The sequence below is a fragment of the Hippocampus bargibanti genome, linkage group LG03 (genome assembly GCF_051943395.1).
Source record: "Hippocampus bargibanti isolate YZ-2025 linkage group LG03, ASM5194339v1, whole genome shotgun sequence".
NCBI classification, from domain to species: domain Eukaryota; kingdom Metazoa; phylum Chordata; class Actinopteri; order Syngnathiformes; family Syngnathidae; genus Hippocampus; species Hippocampus bargibanti.
Window position 1 is genome coordinate 15,925,857 of NC_142736.1, and position 27,098 is coordinate 15,952,954.

Sequence of the window (27,098 nt, forward strand, 5' to 3'; positions counted from 1 at the left end):
TGCGAGTGAGTCAGCGAGCTAGTGAAAGAAAGAGACAGAGCGAGAGAGAAAGAGAAAGAGAGAGAGAGAGAGAGAGAGAGAGAGAGAGAGAGAGAGAGAGAGAGAGAGAGAGAGAGAGAGAGAGAGAGAGAGAGAGAGAGAGAGAGAGAGAGAGAGAGAGAGAGAGAGAGAGAGAGAGAGAGAGAGAGAGAGAGAGAGAGAGAGAGAGAGAGAGAGAGAGAAAGAGAGAGAGGATAACACAGGGGTTGCAGGTTGAATTCCGGCTCCTGCCTCCCTGTGTGGAGCATGCATGTTACGGCCTGTTACGGCCCTATGTGTTACATTTTTTCTTCTCCTATCTTCCAAAAGCAAAATAAAAAATCCATTCAACGTTGTACACCAAATTGTCCCTTTGTATGAGTGTGAGCCTGGATGATTGTTTCTGTATGCCCTGCGATTGGTTGGCAACCGGTCCAGCACCCCTTGCAAACCTTGTGAGCACAAAGTGATTCATAACAAGAATGAATTTTGAAGTAAAGAACATTCAAGTTTTACAACAAACATCAATCAAAATCATTACTTTCACTGTTTTTGGCACGGCTGAAAATGTGTTTATCATGCCACCCACAGTCACAGATACATAAATGCTTCTATATACCAATAATGCATAAATTCACAATACAAGCAACAACAAAAGTAAAAATAAGCATAATTTACAACTGTGAAGAATTAAGAGCTTTTCATCTTATTGTGCTTTTTAAATATGATTCGAAATGATGAGCCTTTGTTCGTCCCATGTAAAACCTCATCGACCATCAATCAATCACAAGTAATCACGGTAATTGGTTTCTTGCTGGTGATTGAAGTCCATCAAGCAGAGTCAGGTGAAAGAAAGACCAAAGAAAATGACGGTGTCTAGAACAATTTGCAAAATGTTGCTTTTTGGTTAATATCATGATAGTCATTCTTCACGACGTGTGAATTTTATTTCACGTCACTGTGAATGCAGCGATACCTTCTCTATCCACCTTTCACTGAAAACGCACTGAAAACTTTCCAGAGTTGCAGTATTATTTTATTTGTACTAATGGCACAAGCAAAATTATCCCACAGGCAAACTCCCATATAAAACAGGTGGTGGTAACATATTGTAAAAAAACACTCACACAAAAAGCATTCTGGTTTGTCAATGCATGCATTTTAGCAAATCATCATTTTGAAGTTACTTCTCTGACTATGATAGGTGTTCATTTTTTTGAAAGAAGAATTTTGCCTGTCTTCTGTCTCAAGAAAATATGTCTGTTACTGTGATACAAAGAGCACCCTTAGTTATGTTCTGTGGCTTCACTGATAAATCTGGTACATAATAATAATAATAATAATAATAATAATAATAATAATAATAATAATAATAATAATAATAATAATAATAATAATAATAATAATAATGTCTTAAACCTATGCCGTACTCAAAGACAACTCAAGACTATCAGGCCATCCAGCGTGGTCACATGAGCAGTTGATGGATTTATTCAACAAAATTACACCAGCACACAGGACAAAACATGAATGAAGGTTGGAGCACTTTGCTCATTAATAGTGAGCAGACATTCCTGTCAAGACATGCTAAAAGTTTCATTGAGAGTTTCAGAAAATAATTGGATTTCTGTGATTCCACAAAAGGTTGTGCAGTACATTCTTGAAATAAGGCTAACATCATTTTTAGTCCAAGCCATTAGAATTCGTTAGTTTCCTTTTTAGGGCAATGCTGTTGGAACAAAAAAAACAAACAAACAAACAAACAAACAAACAAACAAACAAACAAACAAACAAACAAACAAAATCAACAACAAAAAGTAACGTGTGCTTATCAAGACAGAAATTTAAGCAATTCTTTATTTGTTATTCATTTTGCTCCATTTGAAATTACAGTACAGTGATACCTTGGCTTATGAACTTAATTGGTTCCCAGACAGTATGTAAGGTGAAAAGTGTGTATCCCAAAAAAAAATTTCCCATAGGAAACCATTAAAATGAGAATAATCCATTCCCAGGTCCCCATAAAATATAATTTTCTACTTTTTAATTTTCTAAGCCTTAAAACTACACAAAATAGACATTATTTTATGTATAATAAATGTGTTATGGTATTATAATTAAAGAAATAAACTGTACTATATAGTAAAGTGGTTTTATTTACCTTTGTGATGGTCGTAGATGGCTTGATGGAATGGAGTGACCAGTTTCATCAGCATTAAACACTTAATGAGGAACGTAGCCTTCTTCTTTCACAATCTTGAGGAATGATCCCTTGTAGGTTCTTCCACTGCGCTAATTTTACCTAGTTCCTCATGAATTGTGTTCTGTTTATCTGGGTTGGTAGCTTTTTGCATCAAGTGTACAGATGCCTTGTGTGGGTTATTTATGGAGCCTGATTGATTCGATATTTTAATCTTGTAGTTTACACTCTGCCTTTGAACTATCAAAGTTGAAACGAGTTCAAATGTCACTGTTTTCTATCCATTCTCTCACTGTCTCTTTAATGTTTAATCCCCCCTCCCTCCTCACTGCGGCGTTCTTGACCAATCACGTGGCTTTAACCGAAGACTGGGGGCGGGAAACAGAGGACAAAAAAAAAGTCGCCTGCCATTTTCTTTTTTTGAGAACGGCCTCACTCTTTCTCTGACTGTAACCCCCACACCCCCACTGCTGCGTTCTTGACCAATCACATGGCTTTAACCGAAGACTGGGGGCGGGGAATAGAGGATAACAACAAGTAGACTGCAATTTTCTTGTTAGGAGAACAGGCTCGTTCGCGAACGACACATCACTCATTGTGGCGCTCCGTGTGTATCCCGAAAAATAGTTTATATGCCAAGGTAAAATTTTCATAAATTTAACGTTCGTAAACCAAAAAGTTCACTTAGCTGTTTACACTCCTACCTCACTTGCCGCTCACAGTTTATCCAAATAAACTAATTCACTTCACGGTCCTCTCCTGTGTCTTGTGGTGTGCCCCAAGTGTCTGTTCTGGGCCCCTTCTCTTTATTACGTACCTTCGTCCACATGGTGATCCATCCATACATTTTCCGTACCACTTATTCCTCATTAGGGTCGCTGGGGTTGCTGGAGCCTATCTCAGCTGTCTTCGGGCACGAGGCGGGGGACACCCTGAATTGGTTGCCAGCCAATTGCAGGGCACACAAAGACATACACACAGACACTCTCACACTCATACCTAGCGACAATTTGGAGTTGTCAATCTGCCTGCCATGCATATTTTTGGAGTGTGGGAGGAAACTGGAGGACCCGGAGAAGACCCACGCGGGCCCGGGCAGAACATGCAAACTCCACACAGGGAGGCCGGACCGGGGCGCGAACCGGCGACCTCTGCACTGTGAAGACAGTGACCTAACCACTCGACTACCGGGCCGCCCTCCCCTTGGTGATATCTTCCGCAATTTTGGCATTCACTTTCACTGCTTCGCGGATGACAACCAACTCTACCTCTCCAGTAAACCTGACGCCTCGCTTCCACCTGCATCCCTTACACTTTGCCTCTCAGAAATTAAATCCTAGTTTTCCCATAACTTTCTCAAACTAAACAGCGAAAAAACTGAACTGAACTCCTTGTCGGTACTAAATCCACCCTTCAAAAAGCAAACAGTTTCTCTCTCACCATTGACAGTTCTACCGTGTCCCCCGCCCTTCAGGTCAAGAGACTGGGTGTCATCCTCGATAGCTCACTCTCTTTTCATTCCCATATAAATAACATAACTCGGTTTGCATATTTCCACCTCTGTAATATCAATCGTCTCCATTCCTCTCTCACCCCTCACACCACTGCTATACTTATCCACAGTCTCGTCACCTCCAGTATCAATGTAACTCACTTCTTTTCGGGGTCAATCAAAAATTTCTCCATAAACTCCAACTAGCCCAAAATTCCTCAGCCCGAATCACTCAGCCCATCACCAAAACCCCTCCTTTCACCACATCACTCCTGCCCTCCAGCAGATCCACTGGCTCCCTGTTAAACTTCCTATTGAATTCAAGATAATTCTGTTTACATTTAAAGCCATCCATAGCCTTGCCCACCCTATCTGTCTGACCTACTTCAAATCTCCGTTCCCTCTCGGGCCGTCAGAGCCTCATCCTCTCGCCACCTCTGTATGCCCTCTGCTCGTCTCACCACAATGGGGTGCAGAGCTTTCAGCCGCTCTGCTCCCAAACTCTGGAACTCACTTCCACCCAACATCCATAATATTTTGATCCCTTCCTACTTTCAAATCCGACCCAAAAACCCACCTGTTTAAACTAGCTTTCATGGTCTAGTTTAATCTGCTATTTTATTATTTATTGTTTTAATCATGGTTTTATTGTTTTATGTATTGTTGTTTTTATTGTAAAGTGTCCTTGGGTGTTCAGAAAGGCGCTTGTAAATTAAATGTATTATTATTATTATTATTATTATTATTATTATTATTATTATTATTAATCCAAGGGGTTCGTAAACCAAGGTATCACTATATATCAATATGCTTTTTCTTTGCTACTTGCAATATGTACAATTTTTTATGAAACATTTTTGCACGGTTACAGTATACACCTCACCCTTCTGACAGTTTTATTATGCTGAGAATATCTTGTTTTTTATCATTAAACCCCCACCCCCATCCCCTTTCAAATTGCTGCTGTGGACTGCAAATTTTCCAATTGTGGGACGAGTAAAGGCTTTCTTTCTGATTCTGATTCCGGAATCACAGTGGTGCAACAAGAAGCAAAACAGGAACCTCAGGTGAAGTTTTGAGACTCAAGAGATGGACATGCATACCCACCATGTTAATATAGTTTAGCTCTAAAACTCGCAGTTCGGAATTCTCATAATTAAAATCTGTTGTTGTTTGCATAGGCGATACTATTGTAATTGTCGCCCTTACAGTTGAAATAACAAAGAATTGCCTTTACAACTAAATAACGCCAATAACATTAAGTACTACACATAATAGCTATATCGCAAGAAATGTGTTGTCATGTTGACAAAAATAATATGGGCAACTACACTAATACGGTAAAATACAGTTGCAACCCCAGTCACATAATGTGCAAAACAAATGCAGTGTTAAATGAAAGCGAAGAATAGCTGACACACAGGCTCATTCTTAGTCAGTCAATTGAATGAACAAAAATTCAATTTATGATATGATCACACTGCTTGCTGTTAATAGGGTCATTTATTTATGTACATACTAACACTTCCCTAACAGTTTTTTCCTCAAGTTTCTTGTGTCATGCCCACCAATTAAATTGTGGATATTGTAGCGGGCTGGCTGGCCAGACAAACGGACGGACAGATCGATAGATAGATGTAATTTTTGTGTATAGTCGTTTACAAAAACTTTATTCGATACGTGGGACTTTTCATGAATATGTTTTCAAGAGAATGTTCTAGTTGATATATTAAATTTCACAGTTCAAAGTTACTTATTGAAACTTTGTTGTAATACAAGACTGGACAAGTGTTCACCCACACACATTGAGCAACTCAAAAACATGTTGACAGTTGTTGATGACGCCTAATAGCCCAAGGCTGGCCGCCTATGATGTGCATCAGTCACCATTAAACCGCACTAAGTTATTCCTATTCGCCCAATATAAAGTGCCCGTGGAACAAAATCACACCAATCTTTGAAACCCCCTGAACAATGGCAACGCCAAGCAAGTGGAGCACTCTTCATTTGGACACATATTGTGTTTACATGAAAAATGTGTTTCCTCCCCATGTGCTTGTTTGATCAGATCGCTCTCTCCGGTGTCACGATTCAAATTGCAATTAAAATACACGTTTAAACAAATTATACCGATATTTATTAACCCACAGTGATGATGTGAGTTATTGTGCCTCAGGCTGGGCCCACTGGTTATATCACCGGGACACATTCAACCCAATTGTAGCTCCCTTTACTTGACCTTATCACGATGCTCGAACAAGCAGCTATGAAGCGGGCTCCTGAAATGTGGGGTATTCCGCTCCATTGTCTATAGCGCAAAATAAAGAGAAAATACCACATTACGTCTTATTTCTATGTCGTCAAGCCGATATAACAATGAGGGAGACATTGACACGGAGGCAGAAAATGGTGTTAAAAGAGCACCACAGAAACAGAACACTTGAGTGATATTGGTTTTCAGGGAGAACAACGAGCACCAACGAGAGACAGTTTAAAGTGCAAGCAGAGTGTGAGAGAAACATAACACAATAAATATTCATATCCACAAGCGCTGGACCATCCTGCGATGTTACTACAAAGGAGATGAATATATCTTTCAGGAGCGCAGCATATAAATACTGTAAATAGCTTTTATTTTCATGAATTACGGGCAGTATGATGGTCGACTGCTTCGTATCTCCAGCTCACAGTGTAAAGGTAAAGAGATCTGTTCCGGCTCTGTCATTCCTATGTGGAATTTGCATGTTCTCCACTTGCCCCTGTGGGTTTTCTCTGGGTTTTCTGGTTACCTCCCACATTGCAAATACATGACTGGCAGATTACTCCCACTCTAAATTGTCCCCAGGTGTGATTGTGATTGTTCGTCTATGTTTGCCCCGTGATTGACTAGGAACCTGTTGTGGGTCTACCCCGCCTACTCCCCAAAGAGAGCCCTGATAGGCTCCAGCACCCCCTTGTAAAATTCTTTCATGGATGGATAGATGGATAGATAATGGGTTACTGTCGGATTAGATTGGTGAGAATTAAACCTCTGAAGTTGAAGGACATGGAGTCGCTGTGGCATCCCCTGAAGGGACAAGATGAAAGGAAAAGAAGAAGACTCGCAATGGAGAAAGTTATATTTCGCAGCAGCAAAGTGATGAAAGTAAGAAGAAAGGAAAGGAAGAAGTAGAAAAACAAAATGCAGGACCTGCTGTCAAGGCAGCCACTCTTGCGGCGGCATCATGAAGTCAAAACAACAAAAAACAAATCATGTGTCACAACACAAAAGACACAGACAGTCATTCAAAATTAAGCAATTTCTTCACCCATTATGTTATATGAAGCAATTCTAGATGAAAGAGGAGAGCATCAAAGCGTCCTTTTCACCAGCAGTCAGGGACGTCATGGTGAAATGTGCCCTACAAGCTAAATGTTGAAATCAAACACGAAGCTGTAGCATCTATTGACGAAAAGAGACTGTCTCACATCTCCTCTCCCACGTAAATCTGATTAAATTCCAAGCCGCGAAAGTTTCACATCTGCATCGACGCTATGCGCTGATACTCCTTTCCTCTCATGTTTGTTGTTGACTTACTTGGTTTAGCGTTGTGTTATGATTTAATAGCAAGCCTGCAATCACTCCTTTTTTGGCTAGCAACTATTATAATTCTCAAAGTTAGCCAAAACATTTCTTGACCAAAGATCAGGTCTGATAACAATCCATTGTTGTTCCTACCTTTTTTTGGCTGCCTCTTGTGGAAGACTTGGAAGCTTCAAGTGAGCTTTGTGTTTCAACAAAACTTGATATAATTTCTTCATTTTAATGGTGCAACAATTTAAATAATTGGGAAGTGTAACTGCTTTATCTTACTGCAGTTTTTATTATGCCAATTGTGCAACACCAATATAGTCAGATTGTTGATGAGTGTCTTTTGTGCGTTTTTTTTTCCTTGAGTTGTTCGCAAAAACATGCGTTGTGAAATATGCTTTGCTGTCTGCTGAGCCCTGCATACAAAGTAAGACAGATGCAACCACTAGAATGTTGAGTCATCCACATTAGTCTCACCTTTGCCGTGAGGACTATTTCACAATTATAATGACACTACTGTATAATCTTTGTATGGAAGGGGGTCAGAAGGAAGTCCAGACTCACTGTAGGGGCACGAAATCCATGGAAGAAATTTTAGGAAATAAAAAGTTGATCATTCTTCATGTAATACAACCCTATGTAGAAAAAAAAATACATGTGTCCCTCGTGACAAAACTAAATCATCTGAAACACCTATTTGTATTATAAGGGGCAATTCGACACGACAGCAAATCATAGCCACAATTTTCAAAGCACTCTGCGTTACAAGGAGGAAATGAGCACGGACGATTTGTGAGAAAGAGGGTGTGTTCACAGGTGTTGAGGCACTTGTGTTTTAGTGATGTCACTCAATGTTGTATTCATGCAAACCTGGCAATATAAAAGGGCCAAGTTGTGAATCATCAGAACAAAAGCCTCGTTCGTCTCTAAGGGTGCACATAGTTTCAGCAGCACTGAACATAAACTCGATTAGGACTACTCTTTGGCAGAAGGATGTCGATTCCTCTTCTTTTGGGGATTTTTCTTGGACTTTGGGCCATGGTCTATTCCTCCCTGGTGAACTGTAAGTGCAGCCCTGTTCTGAAATAGGGGATTATTATTTGAGTTGTTGTTTTAAGAAAACATTATTCTTACAGCAGTATGAGTAGAATTAATCACTTAAAAACAGACACATTTTCATGTTACATCAAGCGCATGTGGACAATATTTGATCAAAGTCACATTCATTCTATGGATTTGATTCAGTGATTGTCTGACTGTCTTTCCCATTGTGCGTCTTTTTCCCCCAAATGAGTCAGCATGTAAATTCCTACAAGCCAACATGCTCTTATCTGTTTCCAAGAGCTCCAGCGTCATGTTTCACCCTCGCAGTGCAGGTTTCACTTGGAGGTCTGGCTTCCCACCAAGAAAAAAAGAAAACAAAAGATAAAATCATTAATGGTATCCAAAAGGTGATATTGAAGAGAGAGAAACAGGTCGTACACTTGTGTAGTCTTGGAATCACATATGAAATGGTAGAAATGGGGAGATGTAAGACAATCTCTTTTCATCAGTGGATGACACAGCTTTGTGTTTGCTTTCAACATTTAGCTTGTATAGACGTGCACATTCCACCATGCCGTCCCTGATCCAGTGGTGAAAAGGACGCTTTGATCCTCTCCTGTTTCATCTACAACTGCTTCATGTAACAAATAGGGTACAGAAAGTGCTTAAGAATGGATAATAATAATAATAATAATAAATTTAATTTCTAAGCGCCTTTCAAAACTCTCAAGGACACTTTACCATCACTGGATTATTATTTTTTTTTTGGTGGGAGGGGGGGTTGCAGCGGCAGCCATTCACACCAGCGTTCACTCGACCCGGAAGACTCTGTGTTTTCGTGTTGTCATATCATTTGTTATTTAGGGTTTTTTTGTTCTTTTGACTTCAGGATGGCGCCGCGAGAGTGCCTGCCTTTCCAGCAGCTCCTGTATTTTGTTTTTCTACTTATTTTGTTCCTTTCCTCCTCCTTTCATAACTTTGCTGCTGTGAAATGTAGATTTCTTCAATGCTAGACTCAAAAAGGTAAATCCAATCCAAAATGAAGAGGAAGGATATGGGAATAAACAGTGACAGAGATTTAAGATTACAAGTTTACCATAAAATTGATATATTGTTCATTATAAAATGACACGCTTCGTTAATCCCATGATGTGTTTATTTTTTCATCCCTTCGGTAACTTGAGTTATGTTCACTTGGGTGTGCCAAACGAGTGATAGACTGAAGCTCCATTGAAACTTCCTCTCACTCCACTCACGAATGAGTAATAACTCAGGTTAATCATTACTGTCACACCTTAACAAATTCTGGCAACACAAGTTGATACAAGCATTTCAGGCTCCGCATACAAAACCCTGGAGGTCAAAGGCAACATCTAAGGAAGAAAAACTTTCCATGTAAATATTTGTGGTGATCTTTGTGTTTTTCCTTCTCTTTCTCTCAGCTGCGGCCCAAATTCCCATTAAATCCGAGGAAGACGTTCTGCGAGAGGCTATGACGGATGGGTTCCTTGTTGAACAATTTTCCCCCCCGTCACTCAAATCCAAACCGCCTCAAAAAAACTTCCCCACTCAACCGTCCCACCAAACATCCTTTGGCAGACAAGAAAGTCATCATCAATCTTTTTTGAAGGATATCATAGAAGGCAGTGCATCAGGTGGTACACTCCTCCATCCCACGGCTGAAAATTATTCAACCACAAGTGAGCTAACCTTGTCAAGTTCCAACTCATCGACCACCTTAAGTCCTAACACATCAGAGTCAAACGCAAACTGGTCAAGTCACGTCACAGAGCCCAGTGTGCCCTCTCAAACTGATGATCCTGAGAGTTTTTATTCAGGATTCGGGAATAGCGAGATCCTCAACCACTATGCCACGACAAAAGCCCGTAAGACCTATAGTGGAGCTTTCACTACCATCAGACGGGAGGTTCCACAAGATGAGGATTTGGGGTCAGGATCAGGATTTGGAATGCCACAGAATAAAGGAAAAGCCAGAATGTTTGTATTTCCATCTGTGCAAGGTAATCAGATATTTCAGATATCCGTAATATGGTAACATTAACTTGACAAATGTGAGACGTTATTTTATTTTATTTTACTTCTTAGGTGGTGAATTTTACCATGTACCAAAATCCGATGATTCTGCGACAACAGAACAACACAAAGGGCATGTGACACCAGGTACCTGTCCAACAAATTCCTTCATATTCTCCAAGACCTTTTAGAAAAATATATTTAACTAAGTCCAGCTCTCTCCCATCATTAGATTGGGTCATCATCTTAGGTTTTGTTGTTGGCGTGGCGGCACTCGTGATGCTTTGTGCTGCTATCGCGACCAGAGACAAGTGAGATTTTTCCACATAATTGAAACTAAATTTTGAAATCTGAATCTCGGAGCAAGTATCAACCGTTCTTTCTTTTTAGGTGGAACGGTCCCAGGCAAGCATTGAGTCCACAAACCAGAATTGACTCTTCACAACTGCATAAGGCAGGGAACGAAGCGTTCCTGCAAAAAGATAGACCCAGGGAAAATGGAAAGGCTGTGGAGTACACAGTTATCCCATTGCATGAGCTTCCTGAGAAATATTCAGACTGAGACAACCGTTTTATTTCAATGTTTCTTTATGTGCCATACTCGATGAAAAAACGTTCTGAATATTTTTGCAGTTTAATACATATTTCTTACCTTGGTGCCATTCATGAATACTTTGCAACTGTGTCATCATTATCATCATCATTCATCATCATCATCATCATCATCATCATCATCATCATCATCATCATCATCATCATCAACTCATTTTTTAACCACTGAAATCTGGTAAATGAACCCATCAAACGTGTTCCATCCATCCCACATACTTGTGAGGAATATTTAATAGACTGTCAATTATTTGTATTTTGATCACAGAGTACTTTGTAATTACTCTTTTATGACATTATATTTGTATATTTTTGTAATTATTGTCTATTTGTGTAATTTATTAGATGCTTTTCAGTTGACCTCCAAAAACTATCAAATATAGAAGAACCAAATAGCCTTTTTTTGTTTTAGCAGCTTTTTGGATTTTGCTATTTTGTATCATGTGAAAAGTTTGTGAAATAAGCCCACCAACACCTCATCAATAATTTATTTGTGCCGTTTGATATTTTCATACACATATTAAAACATTATACACACTTTTGGTAAATATACTTTTATGTTTTGCCTGACAAAGACATCTGTCCTGCAGTTGTTTATCATGCATGTGGATTTGGAGAGTCTTGGTCTAACTATATTACAATTGATGTTAGACCCCATCATTCATAAACAAAACAAAAGAAAAAAAACAAATACAAAATATATGATGACTTTACTAAATATTTCACATTTTCATCAAAAAGAAGAAAGTAAAGACATTAAATCAGTGGACCAAAAACATTTTCTGGTCAGCTCAGGAAATGGGAAGAGGGTACGTCACAGTCTTAGACCCTGAGCTAAGTACAGGAATTCCATTCACATATGTCCTCACCATTTTCCCAAATTGAATCATAATAATTGCATTTTTTGTCCGTGAAAGCAATACATTTCAGTTCAGCATGTCACTTTGTGTTTGGATAGAAAATCCTGATCTGTTCAATGTTTTTACTGAGTGGTGGACTCGAAAGGTGTTTAATACAACACACACACATATACACACAAGAAGATACGTACACTCACACACGCACATAGGGGTATTTTGTTTTTCCCATTCCTGTTGTCTCTCCACCAACAACATAATGTTGTTTACCGATATAGAGTGCAGATGGTGGCCCTTAAAGGTGACAAACAGCTCTGGTGCATGCAGTTGAGTTGTTCTGGTGTCCACCACATTTACAAAAATGACAACAAACTGTGCACTCAAAGGACAAATGAAGCCCTTTTCATCACGTTGGTCTCACTACATGCAGACACATAGCTGCTACCAATAATTTCCAACTTTCACCTTGCTCATAGTGTTGAAACAACCAAATATACAATCAAAAAATGTTATTCAATTCACGTAATAATCAGGGTCAATAGCCTTGATCATGATTTAGAGTCCAGTAGTTATTTAAAAATGAAAAGTGTAATTGTTTAAATAAAAATAAAATCCCCCCACCCCTCCAAAAAAAAAAGAAAAAAAAAACCTACAAACACATAGTGGTGATGTTCATTAAACATACATCTACGTTCTTTCGTTGTTTAAGTAATTATACAAAGCATAGCAAAAGCTGGGTGGCCCGGTGTACCAGAGGTTTGTGTGTCGACCTCACAGTGCAGAGGTCCCGGCTTTATTTCCAGCTCGCGGCCTCCTTGTACGGAGTTTCCTTGTCCTTCCCGGGCCAGTGTTTTTTTTTTCTCCGGATACTCCAGTTTCTTCCCATATTCCAACAACATGCATGCTAGGCGGATGAAACACTCTAAATTGTCCCGAGATATGGTTGTGAGTGTTCATACTGACAAACGGTCCTTCCACGTCCTTTGTGAGCATTAAATGGATCAGAAAATTGATGTATGGATAGCAAAAGCCATGCAAAACACAGACAAAAGATCAAAACAAGTTTTACTTATGCATCTATCTACAAAGAAAGGACACAGACTACACACCAAGTGCAAGGAGGCACTTAAAGCAATCATCTTTTTACATGATCTGTTGCTTTCTCTATACCATTAAATGTGAGAGCCCAAATCATGTGTGCACACAATAATCAAACAAACTAAACCAAATAAGAAATGTAGTCACGGGACGAAAAACAAATTGCTCTAAATGAATGATGTGCAGAGGAGGAGGGCTCAACAATACTCATTCTACCATTAGGATGGATACCAACACCCTGAATTCACGGGATTCCCAGATTAACTTGTATTGAAACAACATGCTTACTGCACTATGCAGTTGCTTTCTTCAAGGCAAGTAAAATGGTTAACACACAAACAAAAAAAATGTGGAAAATAAATTAACAATATAAAACAACACCCTGGCTTGAATGGTGTAAGAGCCATTCCTCTTTTTTTCAACTTTACAGACTCCCATTTTATTTGCTATGCTTATCTTTCCCCTTTGCATGAAGAAACAGCACATACTGTACAAGTACATGTATGATCTGACATATTCCAGACTGTAACTACTGTACTGCCCAAAAAAATCAGTGTTCAAATGTTACAAAAATATTCACAAAAATACAAAGACAATAATAATAATAATACATATCATTTCTAAGCGCCTTTCAAAACTCTGATATGGAGGGCCCACTCATGTGCTTGTTTTAAAACAACACATCACGCATTGGCTGTTGCCAGATTTAGAGGCCGCACTTTTTCCGCTTTATGGTCAAAGACATAAGCTTTCGGCTTAGGCTTGACTCTGTGCGCCATCAGAGTGTAAGCCCATTAGTCAAAAAGTAAAAGGTGTTGCACTAGCCTGTATTTGAATCATAATATTCCCCATAGTCGCTACTTCTCTATACCTTATGCGCTCATTGAAAATTGCAAATTGAAAATCACGTGAACACTTTCATGACTAAATAATAACCTGTAACTTGAAAACATGATACAATGTCAACTGTGTTACCTCTGTCCATGAAATTGTTAAAACCAAATTTAAATTTAAAAGCCTTGATTGAAGCAACCACCCATTATTGTGAATAAACAACATTCACCAGTTAAAAACTGACCCTAAGCTCAATGCTCTGCTCTTCATATCATCGGCTGTGGATGCAACACCAAGACACTAAATACAAAAGTGAAATGAGATGTTACAAAAAGGTGAAAAAGTCATGGCCGAAACATGACATTTGCAGCAGCACCAAGTAAGGCCCTGAGGCTTTTAAACTAAATGTTGTTGGAACTTGCATTTGTTTGTTTGCTTGTGTGTTTGTTTTTTGTTTTTTTTTACACATACACAATAGATCTGTGGTCATATGATGCTACACAGATGGATAACGGGAAAAAAAGAATTTAAAAGGGCAACTTGAAGATGATTCTCCTGTTCAGTCTCTGCAGCTCGAGTAGTCTGAGTGTCATTTTAATCGTGTGTGTCAGCAGAATGTCAAAGTTTTACTCAGGGTAAGGCGCACCAGCTCCTGGGCCTGCTTTACTCACATTTCCAAGGTTCTTCTTCAACAAGACAAAACCCTGCAGTCTTGCCATTTTTTCCCATGGTGACCTGAAAGCAATTATTAACAGTTTCTAACCAAGGGCCCAAGGCACAATTCTAACAAACCACTGATGGTTGGAGCAGAGGAGCCAAAATTTCTTGATATTCTGGCCATTGTCCTCACGGTGGATATTAATATAGGATTCCCTAATAGGTGTACAGTATGTCTTTGAACACTCTTCTTACAATATAGTAGTTTTATGGTAACAGAAACACATTAAAACATGTTTTTTTGTTTTTTTGAGAGAGTTGGCCATGTATTTGATGGATTCTCTGCCCAACCGAATTTTAAAACGCTGAATGATAAGAATGCAACTTCAGCATTAAATAAAATGCAATATGACCACAAAGTAAACGGACAGCAATAATTTTTCTGCTGCTTGTTAATAAGCATGATGGTAGTCACTGAAGGTTGCATTACATTATCCAGTGCATTCGTTTTGTATTAATCAGAGTGAAAGAGCAGTCTTTATGTCATACCACCGTCAAACATTTATATTTTAAAATATGAAGAGGATTTAGAGAGTAGTTTGGTTGGGGCTGCTTTGAATACATAAATACATGTCCAATTAATATTAAAAATATAGTCATTCTCAGTCTACAACATGATGTAAAAGAAATGCCACCAACATCCATCTATCTGGATATGATACACAACTCTTTTCATTGTTAAAAAAGAGGAAAAAAGATCTCATTTCATGATGAATGATGATGAACCCCTTTGGTTAAGCTGGGACCACAAAAACTGCTTTTTCCTACAATGAAATGATGAACGTGTCAATCCGGAAATATATATATTTTTTACCTGGACCAACATTTTACTCACTGGACAAGACATTTACAAATACACCAATGAAGGAAATCTGTCACATAGACACCACTAAAATAAAGAGAGACCAGGGGAGAATCATCTACATACAAGTCTCAATATCAGTTAATGTGAAATGTACCTTGCAGTCGTCTATCAGGATTGAATTGTGGTGAGCATACACATTCTGGTTGGTGTTATTTTCAAAGAAGGATTTGGTTTTAGTCATCTCAAAATCCTCCATACGCGATTGTTGGGCATCGAAGGAGTCAAGCTCATCTTTGGAGAGGTGGTATACAATACCGGCTCCGTACGAGTCACCAACCACATTAACGGAGGTACGGAAGCGATCCCTGCATTTCAAAGGGAGGGAAGACAATCCAGTTAGAGAGGGAAAGAATAAAGGCAAAGAGAAATCAAATGACACTGGCAAGACATGTTCATGCTTATTTTTCATTTGATTTCCTACAAATAATAGTGAAACTGCGAGTTTCATTAAAAAAAAACAATACTACTAAAAAGAACAGTGAGGATCATAGCTAAACTTCTAATAATAACAAAGGCGAATAAAAACAGTGGTGTTCATTCCCGTTGTGGAACGCTGCAGCAACTCTCCACCCTTACTGCGATAATGAATGTTGCATGGAGGTCTGTACAATTATTTCTGCTTGGGGTTTGTGAAAGGCATGAGACTGTATCCTTCATGGTGATCCGTAAAGTATCCAGGCACACAACTCCATGTCATTCTGTCTGCACACGGCTTATGGTAGATGCAGATTGCACTAAAGCTTCCTTTTTCCCCCACGGACAGCATTCTCATTGCAACCGAGATGTGTGGAGTGAGTGCGGGTGGGTGGCCTGCGGATCCCACCACCGCTTTTTACAGATTATATGGTGCTGATCCTTTATTGAGTGATGACCTTTAACGTTTACAGGGGCAGGTGACAGCAGAATGTGATGAGAATAAGCACTTTAAATCTGAGACGGTGACTGTGTCTCTGGCACATTTGTGGTAAAGGCTGAATCGAGCATGAGATCAACAAACAGACTGGTGCAACTTCTACAGTAGCGCTATGCTACAGGCATTGAGACTGAAAAGATAAATTTGCCAATAGATGCAAAAGCAACCGTACGTGAATTAATCTAATCTCATCTCATTTTCCGTACCGCTTATTCCCCATTAGGGTCGCGGGGGTTGCTGGAGCCTATCTCAGCTGTCTTGGACACGAGGCGGGGGACACCCTGAATTGGTTGCCAGCCAATCGCAGGGCACACAAAGACGTACAACAGTCACTCTCACACTCACACCTAGGGACAATTTGGAGTGGTCAATCTGCCTGCCATGCATGTTGTTGAGGTGTGGGAGGAAACCGGAGGACCTGGAGGAGAACATGCAAACTCCACACAGGGAGGCCGGACCGGGACGTGAACCGGCGACCTCTGCACTGTGAAGCCGGTGTGCTAACCACTCAACTACCGGGCCGCCCTATGTGAATTAATAATCCTGTAAATTACTATTGGTGTGGTAAAAGGATAACTGAAAACCGTACACATATGAATGAGGCCTCGATGGTTCAACTACTTTTAAATTCTTTCAAAGACATTCAAAGTATATCCGTTGACAAGCGATGTATGTTTCTTTTAAGTGACAAAGATAATTGTCTGAAGACTGTGCGGCTTGTTTAAAGGGTCTTTCTTGAACATTATTCAATATAATTCATTCCAAACATGCATTCAATGAAAATAGAAATTAACATATCCCCAAAAATTAACTCCTGCGTCAATTTGAAAAATCAATTGAACATTCCTGCAGCCATAATTGTGACGTATGAGCAAAACCTTTTAAATTCGCCTTTTTAGAGGATAATGACATAGATTTTAATGATGGCTTTTGGGAATTGAAAACTTTTGTGAAGCGTCGTTTGAAACTTCCACATTCGGCGCATCAGTAGGAAACTGGAAGTAAACACACTGACTATGAAATAAACAGCAAGTGCGCTGCAAAAGACGAGTTCTTGACTGAATTTGAGAAGCAAAAAAAACAATGACGATGAAATATGTGGAATACGATTTCAGGCGTTTTACTCACAGGAGCCAGTCAACAGCCACAAGAAGACTTATGTCTTGAGTGGGCAACCCCACTGCTGTTAGAATGAGCAGCATAGTTACGAGACCAGCACTGGGGATACTGGCTGCTCCAACACTAGCCAGGGTGGCTGTCATGCTGTAAGAAGAGGACAAATGATGATGAAAGGAACCACTCTGATTTTGGAGTTGTGTGGTTTTCATTCTGGGGATTATTACTGGTCCAAAACGTTTAACTTCATGTGTTGTGTTGTAACCTCACCTGACAGTGACAATTTGGCCCCAGTCGAGGTCAATTGCGTTCATCTGAGCGATAAAGATGGCAGCCACAGCCTCATAGAGCGCCGTCCCATCCATGTTGATGGTGGCCCCGACAGGGAGGACGAAACGTGTTACTCTCTTGTCAATTTTCAAGTTCTCCTCTAAGCATCGAAATGTGACAGGCAAGGTTCCAGCACTGTGGAGAGATTAAAAGTATGTATTTATTTATGTATTTATTTATGTATTTATTTATTTATTTAGGGTTGGGGCACGGTGTAAAAAATAAGATGCATATATTTAGCTTAGCTACAAACTCAATATGGCTCCCCATCAAAATAATTCTATTTCATTTTTTGGCTTGTGTAAGTAATGCAATTGGGTCGTAATTTTTGTGAGGTTTTCAAAAAAATTGCCGTTCCTTTCTTCTCACACACAAATATTATTCGAGAGTATTCTCATTGATTATTATTTGTTTATTTATTTTGTGCGTGTGCGTTTGTGATATGAAAATTAGTACAGACAACGACTTTAATGAGAAATCATTCGAGAAAGGGAGCACGAAGAGAAAAAATCAGCTGTGACTCAACAGCTGCAATGTTTGTTTTTTGTGACAATTACACTTCTTGTAGATGGTGGAGCAGTGAGCTGGCAGGAGCTTAAAAGGAGCTAGCTCACCTCAGGAGGGAAATGAGGGCATCGCATGTCAGTAATAAAACACTGATTAAATGAAAACTATCCCGCATGGAAACAAAGTTGGAAGTTGCTGCTGGCATGAATATTTCAGTTACGGTTTTAAATAAAAGTTCCTGTTGTTATTTGCGATGTAGCCTTGCAAACAAGGTCCTTCGGAAAACAATTTTTGTATTGAAAATCCTGAAAAAGAGACGGCCTGTGTGCAATCCAGTCACAGGCCGCTTGAAGCTTTTTTTTTTGAAAAACAGTTGTTATACTACCTGGATGCTGTTCCAAGTGCTGTAACCCAAGCCTGGAATATTCCCATGAAGAACTTGAATGGATTTTGTTTGACAATCACAAAATATATGAGAGGAAGGAAGATGCCGCCATGGATGATGAGGCCCACGATCACAGTGATCATGTACATTCCAAGCTGTCGAGCAACCACCTCTAAGTCAGCAATGGAGATGATTTTACCACAGATCAGACAAGCAATTCCAATCGGCGAGTACCTGAAACCCAAGAAGACATTTCTGAATGGAGGTGCATCCGCATGCATATTATGAACAGTTCCTCTTCCTAGCTTTTTTCATTAGTACACTTACCACATAATTGCACTAACAATCCTCATGATGATTTCATTCAAGACGTTAAAGAATTCAAGCATAAGCTTGGCCTTCTCCCCCATTTTGCCCATGATGACTCCGAAAGCAACAAAGAATCCAATTAAACCTTGGAGTCAAAATTTAAGTGCAATTGAAAACTCAAGTCACATTCAGAATAATGAAATCAGAGTAGCCTTAGTACTATTTTTGTCTTGAATAGGATCAATAGCCTACCAAGGACATTCATTCCACTCTTGAACTGTAGTGACCTCTTGATGGTGAACTGTGGGGGTGCTTTGGTTCTGTTAGTTGGCACCTGTACTTTTGTGGTTACTGTTTGTATCTGCACCAGAAATAAAGAACAACCGTTGGAATGATGACCAGATAGGTTATGCATTGAATATCCTAACTCAAGGGCCCCATAAAAGGTAATAAATGTACCTGTTGGAAGCAGGCTTGCACCAAGTTTTCTGGGAAAAGATTTCGAATGAGGTCAAAGAAAGCATCCACACTGGAAACGTCATCATTCTTCTTCCCCTGTCCAAGATTAACTCTTAACTTGGGGTTCCCTGGATGAATGAGCAGCACTAAGATCACCCCCAAGACTGCTGCAATGACTGTTGTTGTCATGTAGTACACCATGGCTCTGGTGCCTAAACGGCCGCTCGATTTTGCATCCAAACCAGCCAGTCCTGTGATAGCAAAGATTTCAGAAGAATATTAAAATACGTGAGAAGCAAAGTGTCTTTTCAGCTATGTATGTCTCATTTTAAAATCCTGATGGTATGATGTGAATATAAGTAGAATAGAACTTTCAAACCATTATTCATCCATCCGTTTGCTTCCACATAGCTAGGGTCGAGTCACAGGCTTACCAACCTACTCAAAAAAGCCCAGACTTTTCGCCACCTCATCATTTCATCTTTAAATGTTCTTCCTACCTAGCTTAAGGTCAGCAGCACCCTGTGTCTCCACTGTTCACAGGGTTGATGGTGCAATGCTTACTTCCTCCTGAGTTGGAGGCTGATGGAGCAGAATTTGAGATAAAACTGTCGGGAATTTATTCTACAGCGCTTTCTGAAAGCCTCAGACATCTGGATTTTTGCCTCAGCTATCTTCAAAGCTGCATTACACTTGGCCCACCAAGCCTTACGGCTGTCTCCAGAGTACCACATGCTCAAATGACCAGATAGGACCCCTTCATCCTGTCCACATCCCTCACTGCCGGTGTCCACAAATTGTTTCAGGGTACTGCAGCCATAACAGAACATGATCCACACTTAGTCGATGTCCAATGCAACCCCAGAGATGTGCCGAAAGTTTAACCATACAGTGGACTGTGACAGATGTTCCCAGCAGACCCTCACAATACGTTTGAGTTTCTCCCCACGGTCGGAGATCATACATCATGAGGTGCGGATGGATTGACAGCTACCCCCATTATTTCAACGTAGTTTTCATGACATGTAACTGCAAGTGTGATGACACCGCAAAGTCGATCCTCAAAACGGTTGCGTGGTGCTAAGTACATGTGTGCATACGTGTTTCAACATGATGTTCATTATAGATAATCTACAACAAGAACATAAATCTCATAACATAGCACCTTTATTGATCAGATGGGGGCGCACATACACAATGTTTTCAATGAAAACATTTTATGTCAATGTCCCTATTAGCAAAACTGAAACTTTTTTTCTCAAAGCCCTTGTAAGCCCTGATACTTGGTTGATGTGTATATTTGAGTGAAAATAAATAAAATGTAATAAAAGGCTACAAACATTTGTGCATTTTATTCTTTTTTTTCAAACAAAACATGATTATACAAATAGCATTTTAATTTGCATTTTCAGTGAGCAATATTCTCAAGGCCAAAATTATTTTTTTCATTGTTTGCCATATTCAAGTATTAAAAAGCTCTTTATCCTGGTGTTCTCTGTTTCACCGCCAGGCTCCGGGCTCTAGGGTGCAGACTGAAGTCAAGAACACACAAATTAGGCAGTGCATTTGCAACCGCCACTTTCTTTTACCCACCTGTGACCAGACTTGAAACAACAAGAGGCAAAATAAGCATCTTCAACATCCTCATTAGGATCTCCCCTGGGAAGCTTATGATCATAATCACATCAGGAGGGAGAGGCGATATGTGCCGCAGCAGCATTCCAGCAATGGACCCCAGAAACACACCTGAATCAATGACATAAGAACCAAAGTGACAATGACAATTACTTGTCAGAATCGGGTCTCTGTTGCCTCATTTCCATAACTGAAGATATTGCTGAGTCATAGTCACTGCCACGGTAACCACTGGGCACTGCAAGTGCCATTAAAACGTGTTTTAGTTCTCAGCTAGGAGACGATCAATAATATTGATAATTATAATATGACCTTGAACTCACCAAGAATTGTCAGCGTTAGAACCATGTTCTTCATGATTTTATCACATACAGTGCTACATGTACTCTCGGTTGTGTCCACTGTGGGTTCCAAATGGCCCTCACCTATCCTGACCTCCACTTGCTTCTGCATCTTGTTGGCACTGTGACAGAAGGAAACAAGATTTTTTTTTTCACAGCATGGTGACAGCAGATAGCAACGGTTTAGCATTTAAATAATTAATTTAAAAAAATGAATTAAGACAACATATTTTAAATACAATAAAGTCTCGTTATATCGAGGGATATTCAAGGGAGTCCGAAAAAATATCGATATAACCGGGACTATCGATATATCCGACCCTGTTTGCATGTAATTTTCTCCGTGCGTGCATAGAAATAGTATCGATATAACCGGGACTATCGATATATCCGATATCGATATAACGAGACTTTACTGTATGTATACATTTTCGAAAATGAATCCCTTTAGTGGCCTTGTCCCAAAGTGAGAAAATTGCAGAGGCTACTATTTATCTTGGGCACTCAATAACATTCTACACCTGCTTAATGCGCAATGGTTTTCAGTCAATGAGGTTAGCACGGGAATACGAGCATTATCACAAATAATCAACCTTCCACTTAAAAATTCATTGCAGGAATTTTGTCAGACATTATGTCATTTCTAGATATAAACAAACATGAATAGATTCTGGATCAGAACATCATCATGAGCTTCACATCAAGTCAGGGTCAAAATAACAATTTGATGATCACTATCTATTTATCGAGTGTGCCGGTTGGCTGGAGAGATAAAATGAAAAAATCAATACAATGGATTGAATTTCCACATGCACAAATGCAAACAAAATAACCAGTTCTTGATTTTTCAAATTAAAAGCTTGTGCCATGTAGTTGACCAATTTCACAAAACCCGAGAACTGTTATTAGAGCCCAGAAAAGTTTTAAACCGTTGCACAATTTCTCAACATTTCTAGTTCTGAAGTTGTCTTTCAAGTTTGGGAATTGGGTAGTTTCCTTCATGGTGTGAATTTTGTATGCATGGTAATAACATGTTGTTGATTAACTGTTTTATTTGTGTTTTTTTTATGTAGAAAGACCCATTTGGATAGTTGTCTGTCTTAATGTACTGAGGGGGCGGCCCGGTGGTCCGTTGGCAAGTGTCTCGAACTCCTCCTCTGCCTACTGCCCAAACTGCTTGGAGAGGCTCCAGAACCCCACGCGACCCTTGAGAGGATAAGTGGATCAGGAAATGGATGGATGGATGATTGTACTGCAGTGCAATTTAATTGATGATTATTCTACAATTGTGCAAAATAGCATGTGATTCCCTCAAAATTAAAATCCTGAAGTGGTGTTCATCCATCAATTATTTGAGGTTCTACCCGTTATTAAGGTTGTGAGCATGCTGCAATCTTTGGGCAGACAACATATATATATTAACTTTTCTCATCTGTGTAAAAGCAACAACCTGTCACATTACATTACATTGATTGTGAATACAATATGTAATACAGTATAATTCCAATTAGTGTTTGTTAAAGTTAAAGTGATCCCTAAGACAAAGCTGCTTTTACTGTATTCTATCACAATGGTTTATTCAAAGGATTATTTCATTGACCCATCACCAGTCTCTCCCAAATGCTTTGTAATAACAGATTTATCAGTGTTTCCGCGATTCGATTTAGGAATAATAAACACCTGCTGGAGGGAATAAAAACTTTATTACATGAAGATAGAGATATAGTATCTTATTTCTGCCCACTTGAAAGTCTGTTCATGGACATCCTGTTGCCACCAAATCTGACTGATTACTGCTGACCCAAGCTTTTCATCTTGCCGCTTCATCACACCACTGATGCAACATGTTGCTTTGTTATGGTTTCCCGTAAAGCCTCTTGGACTTAAAGATCAGCTCTTCCCTGTGAGGCCTTTAAATCTACTGGGGAGTACAGACGTTCATGATTATGTAACAAAGTGTCACTGAGATGTTTGACTTTCTTGACTTTAACACCTGGATGATTCCTTCTGAGTATGGACACGATTGATTTGGATTAGAAAAGGTAAAATGGAAGACAAACATTTCATGTCAGAAAATAATTGTTGAAAGCATGTAGGAAAAGAAAAGGCATAATATGGACTTTCAAAATATTGTCCTGGCTAGTTGATGTTGACTTCAATATCAAATCTTGAGATTGAAAAAAATTCTGTGTAACATGATTAAAGCAACATTTAAAGGACGACCAACGTTACTTTTTTTGTTTCTTAACTGACATCAGAAAAAAGTTTTATAACATCTAAAATGCCCAAAACATGCAGTATGATATTTTTAATCAAATTCAAAACACCAATAAAAATGACTTAAAGTGTCCAAAATCTGCAAAAAAATTGAGCTGCGAATTGGGCATTTTCAGAAAGTCCCGCCCCCAGTTCGTGACGTCACGCCAAGACGTCTTGCATTGCTGCAGTATCAAAACAATGGCTTCTGATTCTGAGAATATGCTTTCTTGTTACACATCCAGCTATGAATATGATTCAAATAGTTCTGAAGAGGAAAGCATACATGTTTGTAATCGATTAAAGAATTTATTCCGTGCCATTATGAGGCAACATTGAGGGGAGATGTCTCAACGAAAAAGAGGCACAAAATGGCGACCTCCTGTGGCCACCGCCGTTTCCACAGGCTGATAAATTCCTTATATGGAGTTTGGACGCCCTCTTCTGGCGGCTTTTGGGTGCAACACGAGGTCCCCAGACCAAACAAGTACAACAAAATACATTGACGTGATGGAAGGATGGCTACAATGCGTCTTTTTTCGACAGGGGCGTTCGTGACGTCACGTACGGACTTGTCACCAACTCAAAAACAAGACTTCCTGAATATTCAGCGCGAGTCTTAAAACGTAAAGTATAGCTATATGCGGTGGAATCGTATTAAAATACGCTCAGTAGAAGTCATTTGAAGCCATTTTACAAATTATGGACACAACTTGTCCGGAGACGTCGGTTGTCCTTTAAGGTAAAGAGAGGAGTGACAAGCCAATCATGTCTTTCTGATACGCAGCGCTCAAGCGTTAATGACACTTAAATCTTTTCAAGAGGATAAAATCAGCACCTCCAGCACGCACCTAATTGTGTTACGTAATTGAAGAGGGGCTTCCCGGGGGAAAGTCAAGGTGCCGTCAAGGTGCCGTCAAGGTGTGCCGTGAATGTAATGGAGGAGATTACCAATTTGAGATTTTGGCAATCGCTATCTATCAAACTAGTACTGCCCTGAAAATCAGAATAAACTAAAATAAATGAGAATTGTGTTATAAAAACATTTTTTTCCTTTGCTGGTGACATTGTTTGCTATAAACAGAGCGTATACATCAATAAATTAGCTAGAAATGACAAACTTGTAAATCGTGTTCAAAGTAATCAAAAAAACATTGCAGTTTATTTCATTGTGCAAAGCATGAATGGGAAATGTAAAGACCATTTGAAGTGCATTGCCATAGCAACCAAAGTTACACCAGCGTAAAACATGAATGAAATGAAACTGTTCAGCAATAGTTTGACAAAAGATTCACATTTGCAATACTTGTGTATTGCATCACACAAGTTTCAGGGCTACTACATCCATGTATGCAGAGCATGGATTCAAAATTCACTTACCTGGTGATTTGCGAGCCGTTGAGAATGTAAATTGTATCTAAGAGTGACTGTTTTGTTTTCCGTCAGGTGAACATGAACAATGTCATGGCTTGTTTGTAAGGAAATCCAATTCGAGTCCCCCCAAAAATATTTTTATATCTCTTCTGAATGGGTTATTCAGCCTTAAAAAAGTGGCATAAAACTTGCAAAATATATATCCGGCACCTCAGATGCTCGCATATGCAGCTGCAGAGATTTGCAGAAAGGTAAAGTGGCTTTCCTGCACATTTGACAGAACGCAAGCAGACAAAAAGGGTGGAGTCAACCTGCCAAGATTAGTCATACAACACAGTCCATTCTCCTGTTATTATTTCGCCTCCTTCCCGCCCCTTTATGTCTTTGCAATTTCTCCAAACGCGTTTATAGTTGAATAAAACCAAACTATAATGCCTTTGTGATAGTGTTTTTTATGAGGTGGTGTCTTGGAGTATTGCAGTGTAGTAAAAAGAGGTGGGAAAGTGGCTGGTCTAACAACTGCTGATTACATGCCAATATGAATGAGTAACGTAAAAGTTGATTGTGAATTTGTTGGGGTTTTTTCCGGTGTGAAACCATGAATCTTTATGAATATAACGCCCACAAATGGCCCTTGAATAAAACATTACAATGCTTTTTCCAAGCTAAAACAGTGGTTTTATGCAGAATGTGAGCTTCTATTTTCCCAAAATGAAATCATCATTTCCAAATCATTTTACACATAACTATAAGGAATCAAACAGTTTTCTAAAAGCCTACAATGACCCCTATCCAGACTGTTCCAGATCAAAACACATAGCAAGTCAAATAAACAGTAAATAAACTAAATTGTATCGCGGTGTGATTGTGATGGTGAATGGTTTAACTTATGGTATATGTGCCTGATGCCAGTTTATGGTGTACCAAGAAGTGATAATATATTAATTCATTCATTCATTCATTTTGCGAAAGAGCTTTATCCTCACTTGAGTCGCGTGGGGCGTTGAAGCACCCTGAACTGGTTGTCAGCCAAACTCAGGGCACGCAGAAACAACGATTCACACTCTCACTCACACCTAGTGACGATTTCGAGTGTTCAATCAGCCTGCCATGCTTGTTTTTGGAATGTGGGAGGAAATCGGAGGACCTGTCCTGGAGTAAACCCATGCATGGAGAACATGCAAACTCTACGGAGCTGGAATTGCATGTTCCTCTGCACAGTGAAGTTGACACGCAAACCACTTAAATGAGCCGCCTTTTACATTTACGATTATATTTTCAAACTTTTTTTAAATACTTTTAGGTTTGGGGTGGCCCGGTAGTCCGCACAGTGTTTGAAGATAGGTAGGTAGATAGGTAGATAGATAGATAGATAGATAGATAGATAGATAGATAGATAGATAGATAGATAGATAGATAGATAGATAGATAGATAGATAGATAGATAGATAGATAGATAGATAGATAGATAGATAGATAGATAGATAGATAGATAGATAGATAGATAGATAGATAGATAGATATGGATGGATGGATGGATGGATGGATGGATGGATGGATGGATGGATGGGTAGGTAGGAAGGTAGGTAGGTACTTTTATGTGAACGAGCCATGACATACCATCGGTCGGAGATTAGAACGTGAGATAGCAAACACGCTGAGAGCACACGGCAAACTATTTCTCCACGCAATTTCACAACTCACTCCGCCTTTCCTCTCTGCACTCAACACCAAGCCGACCTCATGCTGCAACACCTGACAATACACACCACGCTTAGACAGCATGTGTCTATAATTAACTAATCCGTCCTGAGCCGTCCTAATCCAGCGCACACAGTGATGGATCAGACACACTTAAAGGACGGAGCTGCGGGTGTAGTATTTGACAGGATATTTCCCTGAGTGAAAAAAAGCACCTAAACACCTCACACATGGGATTCAAATTCCATCATTATGATTTTAGGACAACATGTTAAAGCCAAATGCATGTACGTTTGAGTGTTGCTAGTTTTTCTCTAAATCCTAATACATCATGTGCATAAACTGCATGCATTTTTCGAGGCTGTTGTTTGTGGCATGTATGGATTGCATCACAGTTATTTGATTTTTTTTTTTTTGTAACTTGCTAGAGTGT

The 27,098-nt window shown here is 39.5% G+C and overlaps 2 protein-coding genes across 2 annotated transcripts; one reads left to right on the top strand and one right to left on the bottom strand.

Moving 5' to 3' along the window:
• The first annotated feature begins 8,172 nt into the window (after positions 1-8,172).
• LOC148900468 (uncharacterized) lies at positions 8,173-11,368 on the top strand. The gene is made up of 5 exons (XM_088992222.1): positions 8,173-8,344; positions 9,768-10,346; positions 10,432-10,506; positions 10,592-10,670; positions 10,750-11,368. Exons 1-5 carry the CDS (start codon positions 8,275-8,277, stop codon positions 10,919-10,921), a joined length of 975 nt encoding a protein of 324 aa, XP_088848348.1. The 5' UTR covers positions 8,173-8,274; the 3' UTR covers positions 10,922-11,368.
• Positions 11,369-11,504: 136 nt separating this feature from the next.
• Positions 11,505-25,225, bottom strand: LOC148900469 (excitatory amino acid transporter 2-like). Its single transcript, XM_088992221.1, has 11 exons — positions 24,971-25,225; positions 21,317-21,456; positions 20,952-21,104; positions 19,359-19,609; positions 19,152-19,260; positions 18,918-19,044; positions 18,591-18,824; positions 17,639-17,833; positions 17,381-17,515; positions 15,434-15,644; positions 11,505-14,492 (listed from the first exon to the last, which is right to left on the bottom strand). The coding sequence occupies exons 2-11, from the start codon at positions 21,444-21,446 to the stop codon at positions 14,421-14,423; spliced, it is 1,617 nt and encodes a 538-aa protein (XP_088848347.1). The 5' UTR covers positions 21,447-21,456; positions 24,971-25,225; the 3' UTR covers positions 11,505-14,420.
• Between the last annotated feature and the right edge of the window lie 1,873 nt (positions 25,226-27,098).

Excerpts from the sequence above, each read along its gene's own strand:
- LOC148900468 (XM_088992222.1), top strand. The coding sequence starts at position 8,275 with ATGTCGATTCCTCTTCTTTTGGGGATTTTTCTTGGACTTTGGGCCATG. Across the intron at positions 8,345-9,767 it reads CTATTCCTCCCTGGTGAACT|CTGCGGCCCAAATTCCCATT; the intron begins GTAAGTGCAGCC and ends TCTTTCTCTCAG. Across the intron at positions 10,671-10,749 it reads GCTATCGCGACCAGAGACAA|GTGGAACGGTCCCAGGCAAG; the intron begins GTGAGATTTTTC and ends CTTTCTTTTTAG.
- LOC148900469 (XM_088992221.1), bottom strand. The coding sequence starts at position 21,446 with ATGCAGAAGCAAGTGGAGGTCAGGATAGGTGAGGGCCATTTGGAACCC. Across the intron at positions 21,105-21,316 it reads TCTAACGCTGACAATTCTTG|GTGTGTTTCTGGGGTCCATT; the intron begins GTGAGTTCAAGG and ends TCATTGATTCAG. Across the intron at positions 14,493-15,433 it reads TCCTGATAGACGACTGCAAG|GTCACCATGGGAAAAAATGG; the intron begins GTACATTTCACA and ends AATTGCTTTCAG.